Raw genomic sequence first — 21,660 nt, 5'->3', positions numbered from 1 at the left:
ATTTCGACTGTAACCCCTGGAAAAGGGTTTTCCTGGAAAAGGAGGAGCTGAAGGGGTCCAATAATGCAAAAACAACTTTTTTTTTTTTTTGGGTGGGGGAGGAGGGGAAACAAACCCAAAGCCTGCTCAACTCATCCATCTGTAGTCAGAAAAAAAAAGATTCTTTAAGTTCACTGTTAGCAAGTACTGCAAAAACAGGCATATATTTACCATTCAGACTGGTATCTACCACATGACTTTCTGCCATCATGGAGTTGTTTGTGCTGTAGCTTAATCCAAGAACCATCTGAAGATCTGAGAGATTAAGTCTTGCAGTGAGTTCTCCACTTTTATCTCCTACCTGAAAGCAAACAAAATAAGCAGTTCTATTATTGTAATAAAGTATACACATATGTAAGTAGAAAGCTAACCTTGTCCCCTAGAGTTGTGAGAGAAAAAGGCTGAAAAAGTTTTCCTGGTTGAAAAACTGAATCATCCTTTTAATGAAATACATGACAACTAAAAGGTACATAAAACCTAGAACACCTCTGCTAGGCTGTTATCTTGGGTTCCATCATGATGCTGTCAAATGTGGCACCAGAACTAAAGAGTTATTTGCAGGGAAATAGGGCTGAAATAATTTGGAATAAACTATCTCAGAAATCAGTCAAAATCCATTTCATTATTCAAAGTCACATGCATGGATCAGCTCCAAAAAAATCACTGCTTGAGAGAAAAACTACCAACTTACAGGCAACACGAAACTCTTACCTCTCGTGAGATCTCCAAGTGCCTTTCCGCAAAATGCATAGCTTGGTCGTGATTTCCCAGCGCAGTGTAAGCATTCCCTAAACTCCAGCATGCTCTTCCTTCACCAATTCTGCCAACATGAAAACTTTCAATTATACCTTTCCTCGCTGAACACTAGGGGTCAGGTTTCCATAATACTGCCAAAGTAAGATTACTGTGCCAAGAAAAATTAAGGCTATCGTCTTCAAACAACAGTAAGTTTTTGTTTTTAAAGAAATATGATCTGGGTATAACCGTAAGTATGAGCAAATTTAATAACAATATTAATTTTTAAGCTCACAGGAAACATAATTAAGTCAGTTTTGCAAGCGTGAAACATTTTATAACCTACTTTGCTTTTCTTCAGATTGCATGCCTTATTATTCTTCACATACTGTTTACTGAGTTACAAGTACATTTAAATGTTGCAACAAATTTAACTTGCACCCAACATCACAAAAAGGCCTTATAAATTATGATTATAAAATAAGCACTAGTTGCTACTGTATTGCTCTTCTCATCCCTTCCCATATTTTTAATTTGTGGAAAAGCAGATGTATTCTTGTGAAGGTATGCAAAATTATTACAATGAAGTCATGAAAAAGCTGCTTTTCCTCTCCTTAATTTACAAAAGATGATGTGGAATCAGTCATTCATCACTTCCATCTTTCCTCTCAGACTCATTAGCTGCAATACCTCCACGAGTAAATATTTTTTTTCCACATGAAAACTGGAGCCCAGCATAGCAGGTAATACACATTATTTCAGCTGTCTTAAAAGAACAGTGACAGCAGAGGTAAGAGCTAACAGGATTTGGTATGTCACACAGACATTAAACAGTCTCTTAGGGCTTACTTGTCATTTAATTCCTGAGCAATCACAAGGTGTTTCAAATGATAATCAATTGCTTTTTCGTAGTCTTGAAGCAAAGTATATGTGTTCCCAAGGCTGTAGCAGGCCTGTGCTTCCACAGCTCTGTCTTTAAGCTGTCGAGCCAGCTGGAGTGTCCTCCTGAAAGAAGAGATTAGTCACATCAAAAATCACTGCAAAAAGTTTATAGAAGTACACTTGTGCAATTATACAAATTAGGACACCACCGTAGCAAATGGGCTGCTAATCAATCACTATCATGTACACTCTTACAAGATTTTGTCTTCCACTCCCCTCCACAGCAACCTGTTTCCATTTACTTTATTAGAACAGACTGATCCCTTAAACAGCATCTTTAAATTTTAATGTATTGCTTCATCAATAATTTATAGCACTTTCCTGACAGTTATGCACTTGAAACAGCTTGGTATATTGTTTATTCTCCATCAACATGAGCAAGACAGACCTGCAACTGCCAAGCCAGCCTGCCACTGCTGGGCAAGAAGAATGTGAGTGCTAAGATGAATCTGCTCAGTACTGAAGCATTTTCCCCTTTCAGAAAGAACAGATAGGCTCTGAAATTCATGTAAGACAGCCTGTTTCTTCATCAAGCTTGTATTTTCCTAAGTTACAGTAGCCACTGCTTAGTGGTGCAGAGATCAAGAAGCCTTGACTGAAAACCCATACTAGGTATGTTAAATCATGCTGATGTGCACCACCTATCAGCCTGACAGCTCCCTATCTCAGGTGTACTGAAGTTACATCATTTCAGAACTTGCTAAGAGCTAAGACATTAATGCTTTGATTCTAGAATGCCTATCAACAGAAAGGTGTCTACAATGCTGAAAATAATCTACTTAAAGTAACATAAAAAGTGAAAACCAAAAAATATTAATGCTGCCCGTCCCTTGAAAGAACCAAAACAACTACAGAGAAACATCATCTTTTGCTAAAAACATATTCAGCTCTCCTCTGAGGATATGTTGGAGAGAAGGCTACTCTACAGTGAACTGAAGTACCAGACACAACAGAAGCAAACTGTACAAGAAGAGGTATACATTCTATTTTTAAGCAGTCAACTGACTTGTAGTATTCTGAAGCTGTTTCAAATTCACCCAGGAAGATGTAGGCATTTCCAAGATTGCTGTATGCTCTTCTTTCCGCTGATCTATCACCAAACTCTTTCGCAATTAGGAGACGCTAAAAAAAAAAAGCATAGAATAATTGTTATTCCCTTTACTTTGTATTTTCTTACACATTTGCATATGGAAATGCACACTCATAGTTTTTCTACCATGCCTCTTTATTGTTCTTCAGGCCACAGGGCTTGAAAGGAATTGCCAATCTTGAAGTTGTGCCATGAAGATTTAACTCTTGCATTGGAAAACTTGCAGCAAGATCCAACACAAGACGTATCTTAGAAGAGAATTCCTTACTAGCACATTGCTGTACCTGTTCATGGGCTAAAACCGCACTCCTGAAGTTGCCCAGAAGATAGTGTGTGTTTCCCAGGTTTCCAAAGGCACGTCCTTGTGCTGCTCTATCACCCAGCTCTGTTACTATTGACAGATTTTCCCTGTTTCAGGGGAAGGGAGAAGGGGAAGAATAATAACTTTTAAACAGTTTTTTTTAACCCTCACAGTAATTAAATTTATTTTTTTTATCTTTCCATCTATATAAAGGAAAAGGTCTATTTAATCTGGTCTGTATTCTACTTTGGCTTTTTTTAATGGCCTTTATGCAACCATAAATCTTCCACTGAGCAGGAAACATATCCTGTGAGATCCTGAACTTAACTGCATCGTTTCTCAAGATGGTTTTCTCCCTTCTAATTGCAGAGCTACCATAGATAACAAATATACCAAGGTCCTATCACTGACTCAGCCTGGTTTGAAGAATACTGCTGGATTCTAACATAAGGGAACGACTTAGCAGGTAGTAAGAGGTACACTAAAAGTAAAGGCCTAATAAGAAAATAGTGCACTCCCCAGTTTAAAAGGGAAAAAACTCACAGGTACCACTGTTCTGAACAGAAGCATGCCTCGGTCAGTTCACAACTCCACAACTCTGCCAATACTCTAATGAAGTAGATTATCACGTTCTCTCAATCCCCAACATTTAAAGTTACTACTTACTCATAATAAGTTGCAGCTTTTTGTAAAGCATTTTTCACATCATCTGGAAGTTCCCCTGGATCATGAGTCCCAACACTGGCTACATTTTTCCCTTTAGAGTGATATACATTTCCCAGATTATACAGTGCTCTTGCTTCTCCAACCTAAACCAAAAGCAAAAGGCAGAATTACAATTTTATGCTTCAGAGTCTTCCATCACAACAACTAATAGTACAACCCACAGATAGGAAAAGAAATCTGTTAAGTAGTTGTCAAAACTTGCTCTGTCCATTTTGAACTTGTTCTTGACATCTACCTTCCTCCCACTCAGTCACATCACTTCCTTTTAAGATGCCATACACATAATAATTCTTGAGGCCAATTATAATTAAAAATTAAATAAACCAATTAAAACAAACAACAACCCAAACCAAAAAAACCACCACCACAAAATGGGATAGTATTTGTTATCCTGGATCTATAATCTTCCAGGTGCAAACAACTATCTTTCAAGTAACAGATTTTTACTGTCTTAAAGAAATAATACAGTATTTATTCAATATGTAGTATTTAATTCCCTCTGAAAGGCGGCACACATCACCAGTACAATAGGGTTCACTAGCATGTGTTAGCAGTTTACTTCCTGGTGCCTGAGCAATTCTTACCTTATCATTTAGCTCTCTGGAAATATCCAGATGTCTCTGACAACAAACAATAGCTTCTTCAAAATTCCCAAGTACCTTTAAGGTGTTGCCCAGATTCCCACTAGCTTTAGCTTCACCCAGTAGATCTCCAATTGTTCTAGAATTGCACAAATAAAGCACCCAGTGAATAATAGTGTACAATTTGAAACCAAGATAATCAATGTATTGTAGACAATTAGAAGAAAAAAAAAAAACGACCCATGCAAATGTGTATGTATTCAGTTTTATATCTAAACTGCACGCACATAAACTTTGTTCAGTCTTTGTTTACAGACATTTCATTTTGTTGGTGCTGTCTGTGCAACAGATAGTTCATGGCGTTCAACTAGATTAATCTACATACCATTAAAATTTATTTCTTTTAGGAAGGGAATAAAGAGATTTTTTTTAATGGTTATGTAAAAGACAGTCCAAGCATTAGAATGAAAGGTTTAACTACTGGTGCATTTTACTGGACTATCATAGTCTCACATTATTTCCAAGACATACTTGTCTCCTAGAAAGATCTGAGGTAAAGCCACATTCCTTGATTCTAAATGAGACTTAAGCCAAAAGACTGCCACTGAACCACTGAGATTGATACTTCAGGAATAACACAAACAGACAAGTTCCCACAAGGCTGCAGCACTTGAGCAGGTTAAGGCAGGGAGAATAGGAGATGTGTGCCTAAATTGAGGTCAAGTGCATTAAGTGCCTCTGTCTTTTACTGGATCTATACCCAGTCATTAAAAATCAGACGCATAAATGGCATGTGCAAAGCACAGGGGTTTTAGATTTCACAGTATTATGTTTTACACAGAGAAACATGAGCGAGTTCTGCCTAGTAAACAAGAGAGCCAGTTAAAAGACAGGAAAGGGTGAAGGAAGGGTGGATTTAAAGAAGCCATTATCCACAAACCTGGTGAGGTCTCAGTCAGTACCAGGATTATTGTGCGAGACCAAGTATTAGCTCCAGGTTAAAGGGCAATCAAGCTACCTAACAGAATCCCTGGCCCTCTGCTGTCACCGGATTCCCTCACTAAGAATATTAATAGTAGGGTTTGGTAAAAAAATGAACAGCCAACTGCTCATCTCTACAAGAATGGGATGACATGGAGAACATGGTTAAAGAAAGACACAAGATTACCTTGCAAGAGTTAAATCATGGTGATGGTATTCCAAGGCCTTTGCATATTCATGCAAGTAGAAATAGGCATTGCCTAACTGGCTGTAAATAGCACTGAGTGTTTTTAAATCTTCAGTTCCAACCTGAACAGCTGCTTCAAAGAAAGACACGCCAGCTCGGCAATCTCCTGCTTTACACAGGCGCTCACCTTCCAAAGCCAGCTCCAGACAGGAAGCCTCCATCCTGCACAACATAAGCAAAAAGAAACATGGTCACTCTAAATACAGAACTTAGTCCAGTAACAAATGACAAACATAAGCTCTTTTATGTTTAGGCTCATATCATAGTTACCTGCAAAATGTTCCATGAAAAAAAATAATAATACAAAATCAATTTTTCCTGTGTATCAAAGACCATGACTTTTTTTCCCCAAAGCTGTTTCTTATGCAGTTCAGTACTCCTTGGCACCTCATTTCCTATAGTGGCACTGCTATGAAAATTCTCCGAGCGTAAAGAAAAAAGATCTACACTGAATTAATGACAAAATGTATGTCAAGGCAAGTTACTTAACTGAGATGCCATCATTGAGGACTCTATGGAATACTTTTTATTACTGTAAGCAAATAATTGTATAGATAGAAAATACAGCCAGCAGTAAAGAAGGGAGTTGTGAATTAATTTATAGAATTTGTAGATTACATTTTGAATAATAAGAAAGCAGCTGTTACAGAACTGCAGCTGTCAAAACACATTCATATGTGGTTTTGCTACTGGGAATTCCGGTGTGCAAAAGGTAACATTTCACTAAGTGTTAGTGATTATATACAAGCATTTCCTAATGTGAGGGAGGTGAGCGAGAGAGAAGGATGAGAAGACGATTTCAGGTCTTCATCTTGAAGTGTATTTTCAACATATGTGCATTTTAAAAGGCTCACAAAATGTCATCCTTCTACTTACACAATGTTTTAAAAAAGGAAATTCAGTCAAAGCCTTTCTGTAAGTGTTCAAAAAGGGTGTGCTAATACTGCCAGAAAAGGGACATCAACTTTGTAAATCTGTCCATTGTTTTGAATTTTTCTTCTTTCAAGTGGTTTATACAGTACGTATCAAGGCTTGCACTCCAAACCAGAACATTTGATGTAGTTAAGGATTTCCTTGTTATGCTGTTATATGACATTTACCTGCTTATAAAAATAAAACTTTAATATTCTATTCCTAAAAATGTTTCCGTTTGTACACACAGATCAGTAATAGCAACAATCAAATGCTGACTTTTCCGAAAGCTTTTTTAATGACAACACCAGGAAAGAGCTATTTTGACAAGACACAGTGATAGATATTTAACCTACTTGCACTGTTGACATTTCATTATTTTTCTAATTTGGAAAAAACTAGGTTATATGACAAGTCTACTCTAATCTGAATGAGAAGGAAATATTTTGGAAGTATCCAATGACTCTCAAGAGAACTAGAAGATTCTGGATCATAAGTAAAATAAGTTACCAACACAAAATTGTACCATACCTGCTGGTCTTCGACATTCCACAGTTTAAGCACAACGAGATGGCAGACATATTTAACTTTTTTAACTAAAACCACATGGTAGCTGTTGAAGATGCAGACAGCAACTGGTAAGTCAGGCATGAAGTTCTTCCCAGGCCCAACTTCTCATGTTGGATTATCCATAAACACGCAGTATTTTTAAATTTGGAAGCTCTTTTTAGAGAAGTGAAAGCATTCCTGTTTGCTAGAATGCACAACCTGGGTTTTGTTATACTGTGCATGTGTTGAACGCCAGTCAGAAAAAGGCAGAAATGATTAGGTACAGTTAAGTACAAGGCAGAAATGATAACACCATCAGCAACTGAAGGTTTAAGACTTAAAACACTTCATTGGGTAATCTTAATCCTATCCAAAGAGGTTCTCTCCGGGCACCTCATGTTAACTGACATGTCCAATTAACATGATGGCTAGAAAATATGGTGCTCCTTAGTGTGAAGGATTTAGACCATTACACAATCACATTCATTTCTTTAAATTTTCAGCTTGAACAGCTAAAAAGAGTAGAGATTTCAGCAAAATCTGAATAGTCAAAATGTTATACTGGACTCTGGTTCTCTAAGTAAATTTGTCCCATTAAGAAAAAAAACATGCTTGGATTTGCAACTGTGATACATCTGCCACCTATCAACGAAAAAAGGCACAGTCTAAAAAGGTACAAAGACAGTATCAGAGAACACTATGGACTGGAAATTTTCCTGATATACTGCATTCAGCTAATCTCACACCACACCAAAGACTGACAAATGCCATGGCAGCATTACCATTTCATCAAGGGACACAAAACAGTATTTGACTTCGCAAACCTACAAATAATATAACTTGGAATAATCATAGATTTGACTTCTCATACCGAACATAAATATCTATGAAGGCTTGTACCCAGGCTGATGAAAATTATGAGTCTTTAATTCAACCAGAAGTACAGGAAGTAAATAAGAATGGGAATTAGGAACTGTTTGCATAAAACAATCCCACTATTTAATACTACTCTAGCAGAATTCTAGAAAGGTTATGTTAATAGGTTGCCAGAATATGTACAGCTAGTTAAAGCTATGATTCCGTTTGGATCCATTCTTACTGACCTTCTACAATTATCAAGTCTAAATAAGCCATTAAAAAAATTAAGAAAACAAAATACTTATTTCCAGTTGACTTTATCCAATATTAGTATTTTATTCACATTATGGAAGAGCTGTGAAATCATTCAGATATTTTAAAAGTTTGCAGGCTTATCCATCAAGTGCCAAAACCGGACTCAAAAGATGTTTGGGGTTTGGGTTTTTTTTTTCCCTCCATTATTTATTATTTCTGTTATGAAAATTAACCCTTTTTTTCTTTTCCCCTTCTCCTCCCTGAGATTTACTTAGGTCTTCTCCAGTCTTAAAATCATCACCTCTTTGGAACATTTAAACTACACCTACTAATAGTTAAACAGCACACTGACAGACCAGACTGGGTTAGGTTATCAATATTTTAGGAAGTCATTAAATAGTTACAAGGAGAATATGAAATTGCTCCCTCTGTGTCCCAGAGCTGAATTGAATTACTTATTTATTCAACACCCAGTGGCTAAACAAAAGATATACTGAATCTGCAGAGACAAGAAGAGAACAAGGCCAATTCATCTGTGCACTTGTAATGAAATTCTGTTCCTGCTAAACTGGGTAATGTTCTTCCAGGTATTACCGTGGAAATACTCACACAGGGCTTTGTTTTGATATTCTGTTTGTAGTTGCCTGGGCCTGTTCTCTGAAAGGTTGGAATCTCCTGAATAATTTCTCATTTGTAAAACTATCTCATCCTTATCTGTCCCTCTGAGCTTTTCATCTCACTTGGCTCCCTTTTCTCTTCCCCCTGCCTATGATACATGTAACATACCTAGAGACTAAACAAGAAAATCCTATTGTATCCCTCCAACACAGATGCATAAATTTCTTGATGCCACACCAACAAAAATCCTATACTATTCCCAACTCCTACCCTTAGTCCTGGTTTCTGTACATATTGCAGAAGCATACCACACTGACCCCTACAAACTCCTTAACTATACCTCCACTGCAACACTGTCTTCAATCAAACCAAGTTTGATGGGAGACTTAGAAACAAAACAACACACAAGCACCACATGCATACAACAAAGAAACCACACAGCTGAAATCAGGATTTTTTTTTCCTCCAGTCAAGATAAAAACAGTTACAAGTTTCTCGTGTATGCATTTATCAGGCCAAAACTACAAACAGTTACTCTATAGATGACTTATTAGCCCCATTTTTTAACTTCAGCATTTTCAGTCACTAAACAACATAAAAAAACCAGCTTCCCCCCACCAGCATAAGTATTTTTATGGCTGCTAAAGTGATAGTCGTCAACTACAGTGGGGAGAAACAGCTTGCACAGTATGAAACAGATCCATAATAAAGCCTCTTCGTAGGAGTGGGCCACCAACTTCTTTTTAAAACCAGTTCTATTGGAATACCAGAAAGAAGGGAAAAGCAGTCAAACTCAAACGAGCCTGGGACATGACCAGTAGGTAAAAAAGAAAACCACCTACAAATGCATAAGAAATATCCCCCCTCCCCTCAGTAATTTATGACTTATTCTTTCCTGCATTAAATTTTAAACTACAACCAAGTACAATCTTTCCAAATTACAGCTATTAAATTAAATCATAAAATTTCAGTTCAATATACTGAATGGATTTGCAGCTCCTCTAAGTTTTAAAAAGTTTTGTATTTAAAAAAAAATAAAAGGATTATGCCTCCATGTTTTTTAAATATTCATCCAATCATAGTTCTTAAGGAAAGGTTTAATAAGGCCATTTAACGATACTGTTAATGAGTATCATTCAAGCCTGTACTGAAATAGAGGACAAAGCAGTAAGATGTTTTGCCCTGACTGTGCTTGCTAATTTTTCTGCAGTTATTTTTGGCTTGTCAATTTAAACCAGACAACTGGTTGTGCCGCTTTCTTCTGCCATTTACTTCTCTAATAGTACCTTGAACAGCTCCTGCTTTTATTAAAGGGTGAGCAAGGATTTTCTGTAGTCACCTGGGGAGGACCAAGAGCATCAACAACACAAAGATAAACATGGTACAGGAATGCTGGGATGTAGATACATTCAAGATACATTGAGCACAGAGAAAATAACATGCTCACACACTTTCGGAGTTCTCTCAAAGGCACCTTACAAAGATTTCAGCAAAATAAAGAGAGCAGAGTTTACTTGCTAATATCCTTCCTGACCATGAAAAAACTCCTGCTGACTGCACTGCTCACAGGAACTGTACTTCTCCTCAGCAGATTAGAGGACCAGTCTAATAGCAATCTAACACTGACAAAAAGTTTTCAGAATTAATTTTAAGCTGTCACATGTACTGTCTTTCAAATAAGGATAGTGCTTACATCCTGTTAGCTAGCAAGGACAAGGCCTCCCAAGCCAGGATAACCAGGATAGAGGGGAACATACAAGAATCACACTTCACATTGCTCTTAGAACAATCATGCCAGTGTCCCAGAGTCCCTTCATACTGAATGAGCTGCAAGATTTACCATTCCAAACACCAGCCATCCAGATACCACGCACTACACAATGCTTCTGTTGTTCAGGTTCATTAGAGCAAGTCAAAGTGCTAACATGTCCTCCCACATCCGTAAAGGGGGTTCCAGAAGAAAAATGGCAAAAGCTCTCAGAAGAGAAATCACATATCCTCTTGACTTGCAGCAACAGTACTTTTTTAAACCAAGATATCAAATCAGTTTCTATCAATATCATTTCTTCATCTTAAGCAAGAAAAACACTGCTGTAGCTGATGGTGCACCTAAAAATTCATTGTTCACAGAAGCAATAATGGGACAAGTACAGAGAACCTGAGCAGACAAAACTCAACAATTGCCAAATGCAGCCGAGAAGCTAAAATGAGAGAGAGCTGCTTACCATGCAGGAATCATACCTCATATCATTCCATCAGAAACAGAAAGACAGATAGTGGTGTTATTCTGAAATCACACACAGTTCCAACACTATACAACCATGTAATTATGCTAATTATTATATTATAAAATTGAATTTTCATCGTTCAAAATACAAGAAAAAAAAAGGAAAAGTTATTCTAGCTTTCAGTTCCAATAACATTAGTAACAGAAACACCAAACTATTTGTTGCAAGTTGTTTAGTTTTCTATTATTAACTATATTTACTCATCCATACTAAAATTAACAGTCTTACCTGTAACGAACATGAAAGGAACAATCTTCACGCATGCTTATCAAAACATTACCTTCCTCCATTGAGTTGCATTATCAGGAGAGAAAATATTAGTGTTCTGTAATAGGGTACTTTACTATGGAGAATTGTTGTCAGAACACCATTCCAGTTAGCACATTAAGAAGTTGGAGTAAAGATATCCTAAGCTCCTGCTGAAAACCTCTTCTTTATTAGTAAGGTAACGAGGTCACTGTCAGACACATCTTAAACCTTCAGAAACGTGTTCAAGTTCTTTCATCTGTAGCCCTTTGAGCTCCATTCAGCTGTGTTTCTGCAAAGGGAACACAAGATGCTTGGCTTGAAGTCTCATAGTTAATAATCATTTGCAGCTGATGTAAAAGCATAACACTACTCCCACCAAGCAGGAAGTGTCAATCAAGAATATATAGCCAGAGCCAAAGCCTTCTACATACATATATCAAGTCCTCTAGGCAAGCAAGGAAGGAAAAAAGGTTTAACAAAAACAATGCTTTCTCTTCAGTTGGAAACTTTGAGTAATTTACCCTTGTTAGTATTCTTTGGCCTCGTGACATTCCAAGCAAGAAGTTTAAAGAACAAAAGCTACAGAATGAGAGGCATAACATAAAATAAATCACAAACTGCTTTACACATAAACAGTATTGCCTAAGCCCTGATAGCTAACTGAACTCCCACTGTAGTCAAAACTGGCTGGCACTATCCAATATGGAGATCATACATTCTGGAGATACTCCTACCTAGAACATCACAAGCACAGAAGTAAGGATAGGTTTAAGCTGCATTCCCCTTTCCCCTCCCCAGTCCCAAAAATAGAGGGGGAGGTTTGGGCTTTGGGGTTTTTTGTTTGTTTGTTTGGGAGGTTTTTTGTTTGTATTTTTTTTTACACTGGCTTCACTTTCCAAGTTGCTGCAGCATTGTCATATGAACTCCTGAGTCTTCTCCAAAGGGACTGCAGCAGCCAGTACTTAAACATCAGACATGTTTAGGCTGTCAGGGAAAAGATGAACAGTAAAGAAATTCTGTGTTCAAAAGTTTACCCACTTTTAAAGACATTTCTGGTAGAGGAGATGACATATTTATTGCTCAGTACTAATATTACTTTCCCTTGTAAGTAAACCTATAGTGGAGTAATTCATAAATGCATGTTTCATCCAGAGACTCCAAAATATCAAAAGAACAAAGCTCAGATTTAAAGCTGTCACCAGAAGAAAACAACCCTCTATTTTTACTTGTCAATGTAAGCCATGCCTTTTCTCTCGTGAATTTTATCAAGTACCAGCAGTGAAGACTCATGCTTCCCATCATGCTCTACCTTGACAGCACCTCTCAAACAGGCCATCCACATTCTCCCTGTTAAACAACTACTTTACCCTTCCATGCTCATCATTGGAATTATGTGGCATCAACAAGTGGGTGTGGGTATATTTTTGCAATTACAAAGTGTGACACATGCAGTTTACAATCCCACTGCAGCCTACACACTGGGAGGACTGTGTTACAGGTATTTACTCTCCGGAAGCTTGTCCAAACATTAGATTAGATAACTCACACAAGCAGGAAGCTCTGAGCCACCCCATCTACAGCAGTCACTCACCAGCACTCCTGCTGCTCACCAAATGCAAGGAATTCCAATTTCTCTTCCACACAGACGCACTCATGCAAATTGCCACATGCCACAAACTAAAAAGTGTATGTGTACAGAAGTACACACAAGTGTACTTGGCAATTGTCATGGATCACGAAACAAATTACAGTGGTAATTTGTGTATTTATCCTGCACTTGTTATTAATTGAATAATGTATTTTAAGAAGTTTTTAAGAATAAAAAGCCCAATTAAATTTTAAAAAAGGTCTATTTAAAAATACATCAGAATACCTGCATCCATTTAAATACCAATTATTTTTTGCAGAACATTTCACATCAGCTGTTTATAACTCCATTTACCTGAGCCAGGCTTCTGTACCCATCCTTACCCTCATCCTCTGACTGATACCACCACCTCCCACCAGCTGGAACTACTGCTTCTGCTTTCTTCCTTCCTTGCTTGCCATATGGCACATTCGTGGTCTCAGAAAGGTGATACGGACACACCAAAGTTGGCCAACACATCATGATCACAGATCCAACAAAAATTACTGGGTCTAGTCTTCCTATTTCACTTCCCCTGTAACTCATTAGGATGTCAAATTCTGCCTTCACCAAGCAGGTAATCAGTAAGCAAACTTAAAACATTAATTAGAGTGGTGGATTCAAAACTCAGAGGTGGAAATCGATGAACAATTCCACAGATACCATCTCTCAGGTGTAAACTGGCCTTGGAAGGATTATTTTATAGTAAACTAAGCACCTTGCTCTTGCAATTGATGTACAGTAAGTATACAGACTCTCTCTGCAACCAAGCTTTTCCTGAACTGGTGATCAACACTGAATTGACTCAGAGGACACAATACTTCTGCAGAAGTACTTAATTTTAAACTCCTCTCTGCACCACTTTTGCAAGAACTTCAACAGCACACAGAACCCACCTTCACTGATGAAGTGAATTTGAGGTTTTATTCAGAATCAGTGCTGATATGGAGCAATACCTGCTCTGAATTACAGCCTTGTTCTCCTCATGGATTTATATATGGAGCAGAATAAATATTTTTTCACAGAATCACAGAATAAGCCACTTCTTTTAAAGAACTAGCTTAGCAACATACAATACAAGCAGCACACAATCATGCTTTCCAACATACAATCCAAGTGCAGCTCACATTAGACATTAACAGGTTGCATCTAAAGGACGTAACAGGAAAACTGAGGTTTGTAAACAACCACCTCAGACACTCCTCCTAGGTGTGAGTCTGATAAAGCAGATTCTGCAGAGCTTGTAATCACTATACATCATGGGAAAGACCCAGCCTAACACATCCTATGCTATCAAGTCTCATCAGACAAGCTGCAAATAAATTAATACCACTATCTAATGTTCTTGATTCAGATGCTTCCTCCTCCACCCCAATTATATTTGCCATGCTGACTTAAAAATACTGGCCAGTATGAAGCTAAGACACATTACTGAATATTGCAGACAACCCTAAAACAAGGGTAGGGGTGGGTACTGTGTTGGCTTTGGGCCACTTGTGATGTTCTTTCAACAAAATAGGAATCCTACCAGCCACTGGTCTGCAAGTCTGAAATTTCACTTACAGCATAATAATAGAGAAAGAAACATGAAGTTTCCTCTCCTCTCCCCAAATCATGTGGACAGAACTATCTTTTACTTATGAAACCAATGCACAGCTAACTACCTTTCATGAATCAAAATGAATTACTATAGCGAGGTATTGAAAGTTGATTCTGTTATCTATGAAACTATTTCATCTCCCTTCTTGGCCAGTTAATGCCCAAGACTTAATTACTTCAGTATAACCAGCAGTCTTTTCCAAACAGCTAACAGAAGCTAACAGAAGTTGTAGAAGAGTAGAAAAATACTAATAATAGGAACTCATTACATTCATCCCCTCAAAAATTAAGAGCTAAATGAAAAATTACACAAATACATCATTATCTGTCACAACATCCTGAGTGATCCAACTGATTCTATTCTTCACTTCCCTCTCTATACCACTTCTAGCACTACATTTCCCCAAATGGAAGAAATGGCTTTTTGTCCAAGTGTTTTAATTTACTCACCAATTTTCTTTACTTGTATCCAAAATGACTGCAGAATGAGAATCCCCCCAGTGAAAAAAAAAAGCACAAGTATGCCCAGAACAGCCCAAAATAGGACTGTAAAAGAACTGCACTGAAAATACTAACAACTATATCAAAGTAATGGAAATATTGCATAAAAACCCACAACTAACTCACAAGCTTAAATACGTAATCATAAACCATAATAGTTTATTAAAATCTATTTATATTTTTTAAATAAGTTTTTAAAAGGTTCTAGCAAGGAAATCCTTCTAAATTAGGAGATGATTTTAGAAAACCAAAAACAATAGGTGGCAACAAATTCTGGTCAAAACAAAGTAAGGATCAGCAGTCACAGCTCAAAATGAAAGCATGGACTGGAATTCAACACTAAAGGAACAGAGACCAACTTTTTTTATCTAATTGCTAACCATGGTCCTGCATTACAACAGGCACAGTAACAGTGGAGATACTTATCATGCTATTTCTAAAAATGTGTCTGTTCGTGGTTTCCTTTAGTTCTCTGGTTACTTAAACCACATGAATCCTGTTGATGGGGGGCTCTAGATACAGGCAAGAGAAGGTTCACCTCCTCTGTGTCCTTTCATGTAGGTTAAGTCCTCTTGATTCTCCCTCCACTCACATCTCTCTTTGGCACAGCAGACTAGATAACCTGGCTTATACAACGCTGGATTAAAAGCAAACAAAAGTCTAGGAGCATTTCATATGGGCCTTTAAGTAATGCTAAAAATCTGCAACATGGCAAGCCTTTTAAACTCTGTATACCCTTTTTGTTCAACCGTCCCTCTTGGTGTTAGAGGGCTGTGCAAACTCCTCCTTTAACAAGCATTGCCTAGCATTTCTTTTCAGTATTACCCACAATCAACCTTGAAACACACGGAGACCTAATGACACAAACTATTTCTGGCAGATCTTAAAAAAAAACCCTAATCCAAACCACCATGACAACTGATTGCAGAAGCATCTTCATACTCTGAGTCAGAAAACAGCTTGCCTGCATTCACATGGGTTATTTTCATTTCCTTTTATGAGAAACACCCAAGTAGCAGATAAAAACTGCATAAACACTATGCAACAAAAGAAATGCATATCATACCAAAACCTAAAGAAAATTAACACTTTCTATTAAGGAACATTCAAATTGCTAGCCAGAACCTGGTATTTCTACTCCCACTAAACTCTGTATTTTCATCCAGCAGACTGAAATGGAAATACATCCCTTAGAATAGGTAAGAGCAGAAAGAGATGCATGCGAGATACTTAGGAGAATGATACAATACATAAAGACAAACAACATACATCCTCATTGCTAGTATATTCAGTCATAGTTCCAGGCCAACTTTATTAGCTTTAGTAAATGTGAAGGCGCTCTATTAGGCATAGTAAAGGTATAGTATAGGTTTGTAAATAGAAATATATTGCTGGGACATCTAGCAATGATGCAGGTCGCCTAGTGACTTGCGGTCTTCGAAACTACTACAGACAAAACCAAAAAGCTAGCACACATCATTACACTGAGTAAAACAGAAGCATCAAATGCCTATATTAGACTGACGACAGTGTTCAGTGATGCAGAAGTGGACCTCTCAGTGCCTCTATCACAGAGTATCTTTCCAGAATAAACCATCTTTTTCCTAAGAAACTTGGTATTTAGCTAGAAATCAGCTTGCTACTTAATGTACATAATTACTGTCTAGCATGCAAGTTAAAGAACTGGGTGTAGCTAATGTAAGTAACCACAAACGTCTTTATTATATTTCTGCAGATAGTTTATATAAGCTGTCTATTTAAACCTTTAAGTAAGGCAGTCCCACACTATGACAAAATAAGATGAGAACATGAAATGTTAGCAAAATAGAACCAATATCCCCATAATAAACCTCACCAGCCAACTGAAAACTAATTCTAAATACACAAGATTTCAGATACAAGACAGTAGAATAATATCCCCCCTTTGCCTCAAAAAAGAGCGAAGTCAGAATAGCTTGTATTTTTTCACATATTCCATACACCAAAGCATTACGATTCCTTCTGTCTCTTTTTTTTTTTTTAATTCAGAACAAGTTCCGAGTTTTTACTTAACTGTCATTCACAGACTGAAAACAAATATTGTGCTGCCTTCTTTCCTAGCATCCCACAACTGGAGATGAGATCCGCAATTTTAAAGTGCTTAAATGCCACAACAGCCTTCAATGACAGCTCACAGCAAAGTAGTAACCTGTGATCCTTTTATTCTTAGTAAAGTTGAAATCATATTACCATAAAATCAGTGAGTGTTTTGTTACCAAGTTCTGAACATAAATTTATACATTGCTCCTTCTGCTTATTAGGGATTCAAACCTCATCATGCAAATTAACACACACCAGGCCTCTCCCAGCCAACAAGATATTTACTCCAGTACCTTCAGTCTGGCAAATGGAGCATGTTATATGATGTGAAAAAACACCAGATGGGAAAAGTTCAGCACAAAATGCTGACTATTTACATGTCAGCTGATAGAGCAAGTTGATCACAAAACTCTCCAATAAAATGTTCCTCCTAGCTCAGCTTCTTCCTGGCCTATGTATAACTTTATTAAAAAGGTATCATGGTAAAGTAAAAGACAACAGCCAGACTGCGCAATAATCTTGTGGAGAAAGGGGAAAATTAATCTTAAATTTCCACAAATTCAAAAAAAGTAAATAAAAATCTTTAGAATCACCAGTACTAAAACACAACAGCAACTTAAGTGAAGCAATATAGCTGCCATTTCAAATTTCCTATTTTACACTGTAATGCTCACTGAGATTAAGCAGACATCCACCATAAAGAACTCATTATCACTCCAGCAAGTTTTTATCCTGCAAGAAGCAGATGTAGCTCTCATAAAAACCGTAATGCACTAGTGAAACGATCCATGATACATTAATGCCAGCAGCATTGCTTGCTTCATCACCCTGAATTCACAGATATTAACAAAAAGTATTAACTGTCTTATGAATGATGAGTCTACAGCTGGCCATCATACAACTACCACCTGTGAAAACTGCAGAAGTGCAGAATGAACATGTACTATAGCGAGAAGAACACGTGTTGATCTTTTCTTATTGTTTGCCTCCCATAAACACAGGCACAGTTTATTTATGGCATATCGCCTATGTAGATTTAAGGAAAACACTATTTGTTGAGATGCCAAGTGGTAAAATGCTTTGCATATTTACTCTAATATTTGGGATGCAGATGCACATCAGTTCAAAGACAGTCAATGAATTTTTTTTTATTCTGTATGATGAAGACTTGAACTGGACTCCATTTTGCCCCATTGCCCCTCATTTATCCACTAGATATACACATTATCACACAAACACAATTGTCACAAATAGCATATCCTGTCCTCTAATAAACCATCAACTGCTAGGTAAGGTACAGGCTCCAAAGTGATGCACGCAGGGAACATAGTTGACACATACTAGCAAGGCAACAGTGGGGAAACATAGTAAGCAAACAGTGAAGAAACAAAGTATTTCAAGAGGCTTCTTTGGAGATCATGTATGATTTATATTCCATGCAACTCGGCTGCATGTAAGCTTTTCCTTCCTATTAGCAAAAAAGTTAACACAAAAGGTTTATTGTATGACAAGAACCACAATCTCCAAACACTGCCAAATTTGAGTCCCAAGACACAGCTTAATGTTATTCATCTGTTTAAGTACTATATATGTTTCAGACGATCTCCTACCAGTTTTCCACTTCCATTTTTCCTATATTGTACATTCCTAATATTGTGGTCTTCCACAAAATACTTCCCCCCCCCCCCAATCATTTCTATAGTTGACTTGCTGCTAAACAGCTGAACAAAAGTTAAGGGTTTGTTTTCTTCACCTGGTATCACTCTATTCTATCATTCTAGCAAAAACAGCTTAATTTTTCAGAAAGTAGTTAGATCGATACTTCCTCCTTATAAACAATTTCATCAAGATGTTAACCTTGAAAACTACTAAACCCAAGATCATAGTTACCAGATCTGGGCAGGAATGACTAAATTGTGGAAAGTGAAACTGACCACACAACTGCCACAAAAGAAAAAAATGAATGACAGAAAAGGGAAAAATGCAAATATCTGTCCTATTAAATAAAAAAGTAGAAAATTAACAGAAACTAAAATTGATTCAATTTTAAGCAAAACAGAACAATCCAGATAAACTGTATAAACCAAGAAAAACTCCCCATATGTTCCTTAAAACTACAGATAAAACTATGGATACACCACATTTATTTTTTAGAACAAACCACCCATGGCTTACTAAAACATTTCCTCCCTAACCAGCAGGGAGCCAGGCTGCTCCTTGAATCATACTCTGCATGGAGACCTGAAGAACACTGGTTTAGAAAACTAGTCTGTTGTCATTTGTTGACATGAAAAGACCAAGAATTGCTATTAGCAAAATAAGAATAAGCTCCCATTTGACAAGGTACAAGAGGTAAGACTTACTTTGAAAATTGTGGTGTTCTCCTCTACAATATCCCAAAAGAAACAGTTTTTTATGTTTTGCAATGATTTTACTCAACATGCACACACAGTAGAATCAGTCAGGCTTGCTGACTCCTAAAGGAAGGTGTAAGCAAAGAAAGAATTGTTCTCTCTAAATACTAAAAAAAAAACCAGGCCATAAAATATTAACAATGTAAAGCCAAGTGGCAACAAAAGCGCAAGAACAAAATTATGTCTATCAATACCTTTTCAAAAATTACTTTAACCTATTAACCAAAGCTGACCTTCTACCTATCTTTAAAACTTAGATAGGGCAGACTTAGATTAGATATTAGAAGTTCTTTATAGTGAGGGTGTGGAGACACCGGCACAGGTTGCGGAAAAAAGCTGTAGCTGCACCATCCCTGACAGTGTTAAAGGACAGGTCAGATGGGGCATGGAGTACCTGGTCTAGTGGAAAGTGTTCCTGCCCATGGCAGACAGTCAGAACTGCAGGAGCTTTAAGGTCCCTTCCAATCCAAACCATCCTATAATTCTGTGATCAAGTTCTAAAGTTACACTCCAGAAGAGCAGTAGGAATGTATAATCCCAAGTAGTTTTAAGACACTTGAAAGAATTTCAAGAACATCTAACTAACAGCATTTTAAATAAAGTAACAGACAACACCCATACAGGTTTCTTCGAGTCCAATGACTAAGTTACTGGTGGTCTTAAGTTTCAGTTGTTTTGTCTCAGCTTTATACGGAAGTAACTGAAAGTATAAAGTGCCTCCTGCCGAAAAGGAATACAACAAACCTACAGTTCAGAGCTCTAGGTAATCATTAATTAGTAAGAAGGAACACTGGTAGAGTGTAATGTATTTTACACAATAAAAATACACTAGCAAAGAATGCACAAGGATTACACTGTAATGACGACCTTTTCTCTAATGTTTTCAACACTAATAATACTATGACTTAAACAGAAGGCATAAAGTTTTCAGACAAAATTTAAAGGACTGCAATTTCTTCACTAATCTTTTTGAGACGGAAGACTCTGAAGGCTCTCTTAAATTTTCGAGATGATTGCACAGCTCTCCATGGCAACCCAGGATGCATGCCCTTCAGCCTGCTGGCAAAAATCTAGTCGGAACAGCACATGAGGCTGAAAGGCTTCTACAGCAGTGTATTCACTGCTGAAACACCACAACTTAAAGGTGGGTAAAATTTACATCTGCAGTCAGGTCAATAAAGGGATAAAAAAGAATTCTCGATTAACTATGCTCCTCTGTTGGAAAACTGAATAAGCACAAGAAGGGGAGTAACTAGACTAGCAAGACTACAGTCTAGTGGATAAACAGGTTGAGGTGTAGCATAACTTCAGTTTAGCTATGCCGCAACATAATGTCTAACTCAAATTCTTGAAGAGTTTAGAGCTTCTTCCCTGTACAGAGGATGCCGCAGTTCCTTTGTTTCCTGCTATATTAACAGCCTATTTCACTCCCCCTTTAAGATTTCGTATATTATTTATCATTCTTACCTATTTTGTTAAAGATAACACAACTGATTAAGGATATCTGATGCAGTGCTCTTTTGCTACCGATTACACTTCAGAGGTACACGGGTGTGTACACCGCAGTGCTGTACAGTCAGTAAAAGCTGGTGGGATCGCTATGTCTCGTTTTGGCTTCCAAAGGAACAAGGTCTGCGACTACCAGAACCATCACTTCCAGCCACAACATCGCATTCCACGTACAAACACCAGCTCTCTAAAGCTGACCAACTTTATTCGCCGACACATCAGGCCGTTCAGAAGCTGCTCGCTGGTACAGGCCCCGCAGCCCTGTGAAGCCGCAACTGAAGGAGCTGCCACCGGAGAGATGCTGACAGGCAACGCGACCTGTCGGCGCGCCGACTGCCCGCCGCAACCCTTCCCTCCCACCACCCAGTGACCACGGCGCGACCCCCGCCACCTCCCGGGCCTGCGCTCACCTGGTGCCGGAAGGCCCGTTCGCTGAGGGGCTGGCACGGCCCCGCTGCCGGAGCGGCTCCCACAGAGCGGCGGGGACGGCTGAGCAGTACCAACCACGCGCAGCCGCTCTTCGAACTCACCAATCGCCGTCCGACCGCCCCCCACAGGCG

The 21,660-nt window shown here is 38.0% G+C and overlaps 1 protein-coding gene across 3 annotated transcripts in view; it reads right to left on the bottom strand.

Moving 5' to 3' along the window:
• The window catches only part of GPSM2 (G protein signaling modulator 2), a 26,914-nt gene extending 5,254 nt beyond the window's left edge, over nt 1-21,660 (bottom strand). For 2 of the 3 annotated variants that reach the window (XM_034063924.1, XM_034063922.1), the window contains exons 1-10: nt 21,511-21,660; nt 11,351-11,660; nt 5,583-5,804; nt 4,418-4,553; nt 3,774-3,916; nt 3,091-3,214; nt 2,723-2,838; nt 1,624-1,779; nt 751-859; nt 211-340 (exon numbers count right to left, since the gene is read on the bottom strand). In XM_034063924.1, the coding sequence (XP_033919815.1) occupies nt 211-340; nt 751-859; nt 1,624-1,779; nt 2,723-2,838; nt 3,091-3,214; nt 3,774-3,916; nt 4,418-4,553; nt 5,583-5,804; nt 11,351-11,412 (1,198 nt within the window). In that variant the 5' untranslated portion in view covers nt 11,413-11,660; nt 21,511-21,660. The remainder of the gene's footprint in view (nt 1-210; nt 341-750; nt 860-1,623; nt 1,780-2,722; nt 2,839-3,090; nt 3,215-3,773; nt 3,917-4,417; nt 4,554-5,582; nt 5,805-11,350; nt 11,661-21,510) is intronic. The other variant, XM_034063923.1, reaches the window with a different exon arrangement.

This window comes from Melopsittacus undulatus, chromosome 6 (assembly GCF_012275295.1).
Source record: "Melopsittacus undulatus isolate bMelUnd1 chromosome 6, bMelUnd1.mat.Z, whole genome shotgun sequence".
Taxonomy (NCBI): Eukaryota; Metazoa; Chordata; class Aves; order Psittaciformes; family Psittaculidae; genus Melopsittacus; species Melopsittacus undulatus.
Note: the sequence above shows the minus strand (reverse complement) of the source record. Positions and strands in the feature narration are given on the sequence as shown.